The sequence below is a fragment of the Trachymyrmex septentrionalis genome, unplaced genomic scaffold (genome assembly GCF_001594115.1).
Source record: "Trachymyrmex septentrionalis isolate Tsep2-gDNA-1 unplaced genomic scaffold, Tsep1.0 scaffold20, whole genome shotgun sequence".
Classification (NCBI taxonomy): domain Eukaryota; kingdom Metazoa; phylum Arthropoda; class Insecta; order Hymenoptera; family Formicidae; genus Trachymyrmex; species Trachymyrmex septentrionalis.
Window position 1 is genome coordinate 3892719 of NW_017305180.1, and position 12163 is coordinate 3904881.

A 12163-nucleotide genomic window follows, 5' to 3' on the forward strand; every position below is an offset into this window, starting at 1 on the left:
ACGCGTTAAATGAGTATATTTTTATTGAGATTTTAGGTAAGGGGGGGGCGCCGTATTCTAAATAATTATTACAATGAATTATTATTTTGAAGGTTATCGTAAAAAAAGGTCTATCGTAAAAGGTAATATACCGTGGTTCATTGTTTACTACGTCTGAATGATTCATTGTAGACCATCTAACTTTTTCCACGATAATCTCCTAAATAATGTGGTAAAATAATATAACAGAAAAAGTTGCTTACAGAATAATAAAGCCAAATGTGCACACAAAACTATTGCACAATGAAAAAAATGATAGACATAACAAAAACATAAAAAATATGTAAAACTTACGAAAAAAACTTGTTTTCTAATCCAAGATTCTTAAAATGTGACATTATATAGCCGTCATCTGCGCAGTCGACTGGTGAGCCAAGGTTCAAATGCGAGTCACTGCATGATAGCAGCACAATCTGATAACGTCACATTTACGAAATATCGCAATAGTGTACGATGCAGTGCATTAATTCGTTAGATCATAGTAGCTGCCCGACTTATCGACGTTTATTTTTTTACTCAAATACTATCAATTTTATAGAAAAACTGCAAAAGACAAAAATCATTTATTTTCTTCTCACAGAACTCTAAGAATTTTTTCAGAATTTTTTATCAACTTTTTAGTACTGCATTTTCTTATTTTCGATAAGTCGAGCTGCTATGACCCTGCAAATTAATGCACTACTCTGTACTACTGGTTTATTGTTTGACTACCTACTCTACATTTTTTGTATGTAAAAGGAATCGGTATGTATTTTTATTTCAGACCCTCAAATGAAATATATCCATCTTATCCCTCAACATACCGATAAATATTATCAAGCAGAAAGCGGCAATTATGTTCAGTGGGTCGTATACGTCGATGGATGGCCCAAAGCCCATTTAGCGTGGTAAAGTTTTACAATGCTTTAAAAAGTATAATAAGAAAATCTACTTTTTAAAATTAGAAAATTATATTAATGTATTCATGTATATGCAAATAAATTAATCAATCACGTGTAATTAAGATATTTTCTTGTATTTTCCGTTACTTGTAATAAATATGTTAAATATGTACTTTATTTATTGTAGGTTCAAACCGAATTCTGACGAAATTATAGAGAGCCCAAAATATTTCGTGAATACAAGTGCAACAGCTACTATTTTGAAAATCATGTCATTAAGTATCATAGACTCAGGAAATTATACACTTGAAGCAAAAAATGATTACATGATCGAAAAATTGAACTTTACATTAAATGTCATAGGTATATCGAAATTATTTTGTAACGTTAACTAAAAAAGATTGTAGTAAATACACTGTAAACATAATAATGTACAACTATTTGTTTATAACTGTAGTCATGTTGCATTACTATTAATTTCAGCTAAGCCGGTTTCTATATTGACGCGTATTGACTCCTATTATCCACCAAACGAAAGTACAGAATTTCATTGTGAAGTAATATCAAATCCATCTCCGAATATAACATGGAGTTTTCTGAGATGTCCTAATTATCCATCACTTGAAAATTCAACAATTGTATATCCGACGGTAAATACAACTTTATGTTAACTTGATTTTATTAGGTACGTCTCTATTTTTATCTTTATAACAAGAAAATTCTATGAATTTTATAGGACATGACGCAAAGCGCAGCTTATAGCTCTAGTTATAGATTCGAATCGATATTAAAAATGCCCCTCGAAATATCCGGAAAAATAACATGTAAAGCTTGCAATGTCCTTGCCTGTGATTCTGTGACTGACAACATTCTTATTTCAGGTAAGAATATTTTAAAAAATACTTAATGATACTTTTTTGTCTAAATTGTGTGTTATAATTTGAAATCATATTTGTAATCATATTAATATCGTTTGATATACTTTGGATGTGTCAATTAATGAGTTAAATTTTGTAAATAAGAGGATTTGTTTATTCTAATTGTAAATCTATTCTAAAAAACAGACAAGACAAATCAATGAATACTAAGTGATTGATTATTAAATATAATTGATTTTTATCTTTTTATTGAAATGTATAAACCAATCGTAATAAAGTATTAATGGCAATCATTGATTTGCATGTAAAAAATAAATATAATAATCTTTCTTTAAATTTTAATTAGATGGATTAGGCGCGTTTGGTATTATTGGACCAAAAGAGCCTGTGACAAAAGGTGATGACATAGAATTAATTTGTGCGGCGTCCGTTTATAATTACACAGATGCGTTTACATGGACCGTATTAGTAAATGAAACTGAAGAACTACTTATGGAAACAGGTAATTATTTTAACAGAATTGAATCGAAATAAATTAAAAAATGAAAGTACTTATAAATATCAAAGATAATATAAATCATAGAATCTTTTTTGAGAAAAATAAATTCTGAAAATGTTAATGCTTTTACAAAAAATGATAGGTAAAAATACAATTTATATATTATGCGTATGATAATTTAATATTTGTAATTACACTTAAAATTTATAATATAATTTTTATAATAATAATTATTAGTTTCTTCAATTAAGTTAAGTATAATAATATCTTATTAATAATTTAATAATTAATAATATCTTATTTTTTTATATTATTATTTATTATACATATATATTATTTTTATATTATGATGGTATATAAAATATTATAAATGTTAACAAAAATACACGCACCCGCACACGCACGCACGCGCGTACACATACATACAGATGATTTAAATATTGATTATATCTTTATTATTTTTAGAAAGATTACATATTGTGCGACATAAAACTCCATTCACTTATCGATCAACGTTGAAACTCTATCGTGTTGAAGAATCAGATGCCCAAAATTATTTCTGTACTGGAAAAATTATGAATACAATGTATTATGAGGCCCCAGAGACCCTTTCTGATTATGCTAACTACAAATTAATTATTCACGGTACATTAATATAATTATTCAATTTATAGTATTTATACATATATTTAATAATTGATTTTAATTCACAATTAATATTTTATAAATACACTTCTTTCAAAGAAGTTTTATACAGATATTTAATATTTAATAAATTTGGAATATTTTAAAAATTTATATGAAATATATGAAAATATACAGGATATTCCTCAAATCGATTGTTACTTTATATGTGTTTCGATTCTTCTTTACGTATTTCGACGAATCAATTCGACGATTACTATTTCTGTATGTATGTTCCTATATATGTTCTCTCTCTACATTAATGTTTATTTACATTTGTCTCTGCTTTAATTATCGATGACAAATTCGTGAATTATCTTGTAAGTATTAATTGAATTATCTTAGGATTAAGTAATTAACATATATGATATGTTAATTATAATATTATATATATATCGATTAATTTATCTTTCCATATATGAAAATATAGAAAAAAAATATGGTTCTAGTTAAAAAACATAATTTAATTTTAGTTTGTTAAAAAAATAAATTTCGAAATTTTTCTTACACAATTATTTTTTTACTAAAAATCGACAACCTTTAAACTTAAAATTTATTTAGGGCAACTTTTTAGAAAAATTTTATCGTCAACATCGAAAGTATCTCATAAATCGTGGCAACCGATTCGAGGAATATTTTGTATATCTTCGTATACATAAAGCTCATTTATTATAAAAATATACCTATTATTCTAAATCAATATCTATTTACATGATAAAATGTTTAAACTGATTTTTTTATACAATTAATGTTATATAGATCCGGTACCACCATATTTTACCAAAACAAATATGAATGAAACTACAATAAGAACTATTGATGTGATGGCCGAAGGTCACAAGACGGTAATTTTGCAATGTTTTACTGAAGGAATGCCCAAACCAACTGTTACGTGGTATAAGGTACAAATGCATTTATAATTATTCTCATTTAATAAAATAAAAAAAAGTGCGATGTACACTATATTCTATGTTTAATAACTTTTAGGACAATGTATTATTGAAAGAAAATAATCAATATTTTTTTAAATATGATTATCAAGAACTTAATATAAAATATTTAAGACATCACGACAGTGGAAAATATTCGTGTCGGGCTATTAGCCGACTGGGCATCAACGAGACTTATCAGCACATAACGGTGAAAAATGCAAAATGTAAACTTTAAACAATATTACAATAACAAATGTATTAAAAAAATAATATTAAGTAGAATAATATATATTAAAAAACTTAAAATTTTTTTAGGGCACAAACTTGACATAATATTAGCTACTTCAATAGCTATTCTGGGTTTTTTCCTAGTGATATTAGCAATCTTTTTCACGATTAAAGTTCGTCGTGAAAAGGTAAATTATACATTCTACAATTGTAATGTTATATAAAAATATACAGGGCGAAACAAAAAAGTTTGTGTGATAAAGTTTTGTATGTTTATAAAATTATTATAGTAATGTATTATAATGATTTGATAAATACAAAAGTAGACGAACTTTTTTGTTATTCTATATGAAATATAATTTCATATAACGTTATAAGAAAATATTTTATGGCTAATGCAGTCTAATTAAATTACAATCGAATTGTTACATAGAAAATGAGGAAAGAATTAATGGAAGCGGGTCTTATGCACTTTGAAGAAGGTGCTTTAGAATGTTTAAATCCAGATTTGACGGTTGATGATCAAGCAGAACTACTTCCTTATGATAAAAAATGGGAATTTCCAAGGGAACGATTAAAGCTCGGTAAGTGTGTGATAATATAATAAATATCAATTCAGTTTAATACAATAATCATTTCGATTATTAGGAAAACAATTGGGAAGTGGTGAATTCGGCGTTGTAATGAAGGCGGAAGCGCATGGAATATGCGAAAGTGAAACTGTTACTACCGTTGCTGTGAAGATGGTTCGTCGAACTACGAATCCTACTTATGTTCGTGCACTTGCGAGCGAACTTAAAATAATGGTCCATCTTGGAAAACATTTAAACGTCGTTAATCTTCTTGGTGCCTGTACTAAAAATATATCCAAACGTACGTATTGTTGAAAAACAAAAATTACATTTAGCAATTATGCTTTATTAAAATGTCGCACTTTTAAAAAGGTATACATATATAAGTAAAAATATATCTATTCAACTGTGAGACAAGAACGGATAAAGTTAAGTATAAAACGTTAATAATTAAAATTGTTTTATACAATAGGCGAATTACTGGTGATTGTCGAATATTGTCGTTTCGGCAATTTGCATAATTACCTTTTACGACATAGAAATGATTTTATTAATCAAATTGATCCTAAGACTGGGAAACTCGACCTTAATATCGGTATGGATATACTGATGAGAACTGGTAGCGTCAGCAGTAATAACAGGTTTGTTTACCGATCTCTCATTTTCCAAATAATCTGTTATTATTATAACTATCATACTCATCTTTTTTTATTAGTAAGTATAACTAACATTTAGGAAATATTTTTGATTACATTCTAAACTGGCTGCATTTGGAATCTCACGCTTTTATATAAATGTGAATTAATTAAAAAGCAAATATTTGTATTTCATATGATATCTTAGAGGGAATATTAATTGAATTAAAATTGGATAATTAATGACTTTATATTGTTTAATATCAATTAAATGTATTTTTAATGAAACAAATTTATATACTAACGCCAAAGAATCTCGCACTAATAATTTAATCTGCATGAGAAATTCCAGGAAAGAAATTCTAAGGAAGGATTTCTAATTCTTGAATAACCATTTGTGTATTATAAAATGTATTCTGTTAAATAAAAATAGCACCAAGTAAAATACACACGTACAAGCTGGTGCATGCAATGGGTGCGGTTTAACAAGATTTTCCTTTTCTCTTCTGCCCATATGATAGGATAAAATATGCGGCATTGTCATTTTCTCGCAGTCTTAGTGCGAATTCAGATACTGGCGATGTGGTGGTGCACTATTGTCCGGGAACGAATCCGGATTCTCCAGAGATTAACTTCTCGCCAGATGGCTGTATCAACAGTAATAATTCATCTCAACCTGGATGGAGATCAAATTACTGCGGTGACTACAAAGATCAACATCTTAAACCAATCTGTACTCAAGATCTATTGTCTTACGCGTTTCAAGTAGCACGTGGAATGGAATATCTTTGTCAAAGAAACGTAAGTGACATAGATAAATTGTTTACATAGATAAATGTGAAATTGCGAAAGAAGCATAAAATGTTAATTTCATTAATGTTTTAATTAATGAATAAAAATAAAGTATAAATGTAGAATAAATAAAAATTGCATAATTTCAAGCAATGTAAAGAATTAACTTTTTAGAATTGGATTTGCAAAAGTCATGAAAATTTACTTGTCGAAACTATTTAAATACTCACACTTTATAATATTTTATGCATCAAATGCCTCTTTCAATAATATTTTTTTTCATTAACTTAAATAATAACATATATATTCATCCAGGTCTTGCATGGAGATCTGGCAGCAAGAAATATCTTGCTTGCCGAGGACAACATAGTCAAGATTTGTGACTTTGGTCTAGCAAAGACTATGTACAAAGATGGTAATTATAAGAAAAAAGGTGATGGCCCAGTGCCAATAAAATGGATGGCCATCGAATCGATCAGAGATCGAGTATTTTCGACGCAATCCGACATATGGAGCTTTGGCATAGTACTATGGGAATTTTTCACCTTGGCTGAGACGCCGTATCCCGGCATGGAGGCAGAGAAGCAGTATCAAAAATTAATTGAGGGCTACAGAATGGAACAACCCGATTACGCTATTCGAGAAGTATATGACATAATGTTACAGTGCTGGAAAGCTAAACCAACGCTACGTCCAAGCTTTACGGATCTCGTGGAGAGCATTGGAAATTTGTTAGAAGAAAGTGTGAGATTGGTGAGTTATTTTTTCATAACGGTAACGATATTAAGCCGTAACGCAAACCGAAAGAAGTGTAATATATGTTTAAATAAATAATTCTTTAAAAAAGGAATACATAATAAACAATATAAAATACAATAAAAATGTTTAGCATTAAGAATAAGGAATCATATATTTAAATTATTGAATAATTAATATAATATTAATATAATATTAATTAAGTGATTAATTAATATATTAATAATATAAGTTTCAAAGTAGACACAATACATAACAGAAAAATTTTTTTATCTCTGTTCCAGCATTACATTAGTCTAAATACACCGTACATGGATATGAACACGATGAATCTAGAAAGTGGCAAAAATGACTATTTAACAATGATGTCCGCGCCGGATCACGCAGTTCTATCGTCGCCAAGTCACGATTATGTGAACTCGCCATTCTCAAAAAGCGCGCCAGATTCATCGTACTTATGTATGAGCCCCGGTTGTCCGACAGATGAATCCGGAATATTTAGTCCTAGACCACATCAGGAACACTCGCACTTTGAGTTTCCATCGCCCGCATCGGATTCCGAGGACGCGGTCGAGCTGTCTCCCATGCTGAAACATTCTGAGGAGGATCCCTACCTGAAACCGATCAATGTTCACGAGCGAAGAGCAGAATTCGCACGACAAAGGCAAGCGATGAAGGATCAGACAGTCGACAGACCGATTGATCGAGATTCCGGTTATTGCAACGCGCCACGTAATCTTCACTTAATAGATCTGAACGACACGGACGTGAATGATGCACATACGGATACGACGGACTTGAAAAAAAAAGATTATGCGCCGTCCATCATCTGCATGCAAGATAATTACGTGAACATGCCAAAACAGAAGAATGATTTGAGAAAGGGTGTACCGGATAGTTTCAGCAATCCTAGTTACGTGATGATCAGTAATCATGAGGTGGACCAGAAAGCTTAGTCCGTTTGGGAATTTTGTAGTTATGTATCGTTGTGAATACTAAATTATTTACTGAGTACTAAGATTCAGTGCAGTTTAGTAATTTATTCATAATTCTGCGCTGCAATGATCTTACGACCTTTTACATTGTCATAATTGTAATTATACCTAATAATACGCGTAATAATACGTGATATAATATCGAATTTAATATTTTGCAAAATATTTCTCAGTTAATGTGCCATATGGCGATTATAGCATATCGAGAATACATTAGTATAAGTAGAAATAAAAAAACCACTTCTTATTGCGTCAAGACAAGAGAGAGAAGCAGTATATTCATGCATAATACGCAAATATTTTAATTTCATTTATTTTTTGTAACAGCAATTTATATGATACAAAATTGTTTACATACTTTCTCATGTTTATAAAAATCATTTTTTATTAGTAAGTATGAAAAAGTGCCACTACCTAATTTTAAGAATTAACATTCAAATACTGTGACGCATTCCAATTGGAAAATGCATAGAATTCGAAACATTTATCAAATTAAAAATTCTTTGAGGTATTTTCTATTTTCATATAAATAATTAAAATATTTGACAAATTATATATTTACACGTTATTGATTTATTTGCTTATACAGAATATAATGTGAAATAATTGGATTGTGCACATTTATTTGTTATCTAAAAAATATGAAATTTAGATACTTAATTAATGTGATATTATTAGGGTATCATCATTTGTAATATTTCCATCGTTACAATAATGTTTTTAATGATGTACAAAGTATAATAACATGTTTAGAAGTACATGTATATCTAAGCAAGATAATACATAAAGAAAATAAGAAAAAATGCGTTATAGATTTGATTACTAATATGTGTTATTTCTATCACAATTCAAAGTTTGTATTTATATACATATATAGTTATTCACTTTTATTTTTTATCTCTTTACTTTATCGCAAACACATAATCATGACAAAGAGAATTCTTTCATTAATTTTTTATGAAAAATAAACTGTGCAAATTTATAAAAGTGTTTAATATTAAAATACGCTTTTTCTTATATATGAATATGCACGCGCGCCCATGCGCGAGTGTGTGTGTGTGTGTGTGTGTGTGTGTATGTGTATGTAATAATATTAAATATGTAAATAAAGATCTCCTCAATTTTTGTACTTAACATTTATAACATTTGCACATTTCTTTATTAGGACATTAGGATTTCTTTATTAGAACTGAATAGTATTAAATTAAAAACAAATTTTTGTATAAGTGAAATATATGGCATATGAGATACATAATATATTCTAGTGTTTTATTTTTATAATAAAATAGAGTAATTGTATCTAAAAACTAAAAAAAAATCAAAGCGAGTATATATAATAAGAGCAAAAGTATTCGTACAAGAAAATTTTTTATAAAAAAGTCTTATTTGTAGAAAATAAACATTAATTAGCAATTTTATACAATGAATACATTTTGTTCTTACTTTAACGAATGAGCTTTGCATATATTCTTCACTTTAGAAGCTAAATTTCTCGATGGTACGAATATTTTTTGAGCATGCAAATAATACAATTTTTAACTTTTGCTTATTTTTCAGATGATATATTTTCTGTAATTAATACACATCTTTTTAGTATATATAATTTTAAGAAATATGCGGTCTATTTTATTCTTTATGAATAAATTGTTAATTACCCAGGAAGAAATAATCGTCAATTAAATGTTGAATCGATGTCAAATTTGTTGTTAAAATCATCGTATCGATATTGATTCAACAATAATTTGATGACTTTCTCGCTGGATAATTTACTTTTTAAAAATAAAGTTTTTTTAAAAAATAGTTTCTCTATACAAATACTTTTTGCACTCACTATATGTATAATAATACATATATAATATGAACATTTGTATTACTATTTTTTCTTATCTATTAACATGTCTATTATTATCTTCAATAGACTGACTTCATGCTCGCAATAAAATAAAATTTCTGTTCTACAATTTTGATTACCGGTTATCTAACTAATAACTATATATATATATGAACTTCCACAATTATCTGATTTCCTCTCCATTTTTTTAGATCTATAAATTTATAGGAATTTATAGTTTCTCATCATTCTAAAACAAAACAAAAAAAGAAACTTTTTATAAATATATTACTTTGTGTGTGACACGTTTTTGGAAGATATATGGATATCTTATCTTGCCCCACTTTCTTCTAAGCTATTTTTCTATTTAATACTGTTGTGCAATAAATTGATGTTATATTAATTATCACACATCATCGTTCGTTAATTAACTGAAAAAATTACATTAATTCGTCGCAGTAATAGTGATTAATGGAAATAATTATCAAAATCCATTACAGATAAAGATTATTAGTGTTCTTTCTTTTCTTTTAGTGTCATTTAATATGCGTCATTTAATTTCACGTAATGCGCATGAAATATCATTTTATCCTTGTTGTTCGCAGAATGTTAAACAAGGATTACGATACATCATGCGCATTATGCGTGCAACGAAACACAGCCTTATATTGTATTTTGAACTTTGTATCAAATATCTCGTAAGGTCAAACGATCAATTCAAAAAATAAACGTTTATTTATATTGCTAGACGATTTCTTATCTGTATTTTCCTGTTTTCGTTGCAAATACTTGATAAAAAAAGGATGATATTGTATAGATATGATTACATGCTGCGCGTGATACCGTAATCTACGACCAGTACGCAATACTCCGGAAGAAGCGACTACTTGGACAATGACACATACTTCTATAATAATTAATTATCAAAATGTAGACACAGCAATAAGCCATTTCACAGTTATCTCCGTAATGTGTATAAAGTCCGTGCATTGGACTAACTTCTTGTAATATCGTAGAGTACATCAAGCAATCGAGATGCAAGCTATGCATTTATATTCGTATTGCAGTAAAATTTTTTGTGTCGTTATGTGATATCGGTTTTTTTATATAAAGTTTTAATCAATTAAAATTAAACGATTTTAATAAATTTTTAAAAACGAGAAAAAAAAAACAATCATGTCGGAGATAAAAGTGCTGGACGGTGGTTTTTCTACGCAATTGTCCACCCACCTAGATGAAAAAATTAACGGTGATCCTCTGTGGACTGCACGTTTTCTTATAACGAAACCGGAAGCCGTCTTCGCTACTCACTTGGATTTCTTGCGTGCTGGTGCCGATATCATAGAAACAAATACATATCAAGCAACTATCGACGGTTTTGTAAAGCATCTCGGTATCACCGAGGAAGAAAGTCTCGAGATTATCCGTAAAGCTGTTGATTACGCTAAAGATGCCGTTAACGTTTATAGTAAAGAAATAGATAACGATGAAAATGTGAGAAATCGAAAGCCACTAATCGCTGGATCTTGCGGTCCTTACGGCGCTTGCTTGCACGATGGTTCAGAATATACTGGTTCGTATTGTATCAACATATCGCGAGAATTTTTGATCAATTGGCATAGACCTCGCATACGCGCATTGTTGGAGAGAGGTGTTGATCTATTGGCGATAGAAACAATACCTTGTGTCCGCGAAGCGGAGGCTATAATCGATCTACTCAAGGAATTTCCAGATACGCGGGCATGGTTGTCATTCTCCTGTAAAAATGATGGTAAAAGCTTGGTAGACGGCAACAACTTTCAAGAGCTTGCCGTGAGATGTTACAAAACTGCATTACCCGGACAAATATTAGCGATCGGTGTTAATTGTATTGCTCCACAATGTGTTACCGCTCTGCTGCAAGATATCAATAAAAACAAATTAAACGATCTCATACCATTGATAGTATACCCTAATAGCGGAGAAAAATATACAGTATCTGAAGGATGGAAGAAAGAAGGAGAAATTGCCTCTTTGCACGAGTTCATTGACGAATGGTTGGATCTTGGCGTTCGCTACATCGGCGGATGTTGCAGAACATATGCTGCGGATATCAAACAAATAAGATCTAAAGTGGACCAATGTCGAACATAAACATATATATTATATAAATTTAATAGCATTAAGAGGATGACTTCACACAATTTTTATAATAACGAATTTATATTAAATGCCTGCACAAATGCAAAATATATTACACATAAAATGTTTACATAAATAAGGAGCGCGTTCAAATTTTATTTCTACAAATTTCTAAATAAATATTATATATATATATATACAATATATAGGGTGGGCCATCTATTGGTACGTTTTTACAGGGTGGGCCATCTATTGGTACGTTTTTAAAAATGCGATCAAATGAGCATACATTGATATTTTTTATTAATTTTTTTTTTGTT

General features: G+C 29.2%; 2 protein-coding genes across 3 annotated transcripts in view; both read left to right on the forward strand.

Annotated features, from left to right (window-relative positions):
- LOC108747703 (vascular endothelial growth factor receptor 1) overlaps positions 1-8218 on the forward strand; it is a 16099-nt gene extending 7881 nt beyond the window's left edge. The window contains exons 8-22 of one of the 2 annotated variants that reach the window (XM_018485359.1): positions 803-926; positions 1108-1283; positions 1404-1570; positions 1657-1801; positions 2145-2300; positions 2763-2942; positions 3741-3883; positions 3969-4137; positions 4229-4329; positions 4575-4725; positions 4790-5014; positions 5186-5354; positions 5870-6149; positions 6456-6893; positions 7181-8218. In XM_018485359.1, coding sequence (XP_018340861.1) covers positions 803-926; positions 1108-1283; positions 1404-1570; positions 1657-1801; positions 2145-2300; positions 2763-2942; positions 3741-3883; positions 3969-4137; positions 4229-4329; positions 4575-4725; positions 4790-5014; positions 5186-5354; positions 5870-6149; positions 6456-6893; positions 7181-7852 — 3296 coding nt within the window. In that variant the 3' untranslated portion in view covers positions 7853-8218. The remainder of the gene's footprint in view (positions 1-802; positions 927-1107; positions 1284-1403; positions 1571-1656; positions 1802-2144; positions 2301-2762; positions 2943-3740; positions 3884-3968; positions 4138-4228; positions 4330-4574; positions 4726-4789; positions 5015-5185; positions 5355-5869; positions 6150-6455; positions 6894-7180) is intronic. The other variant, XM_018485360.1, reaches the window with a different exon arrangement.
- A 2618-nt stretch (positions 8219-10836) lies between these two features.
- On the forward strand, positions 10837-11898 carry LOC108747707 (homocysteine S-methyltransferase-like). The gene has a single exon (XM_018485371.1). It carries the CDS (start codon positions 10899-10901, stop codon positions 11853-11855), a length of 957 nt encoding a protein of 318 aa, XP_018340873.1. The 5' UTR covers positions 10837-10898; the 3' UTR covers positions 11856-11898.
- Positions 11899-12163: the final 265 nt, after the last annotated feature.

What these genes read in the sequence shown, in the direction of transcription:
- LOC108747707 (XM_018485371.1), top strand. Translation starts at nt 10,899, where the DNA reads ATGTCGGAGATAAAAGTGCTGGACGGTGGTTTTTCTACGCAATTGTCC.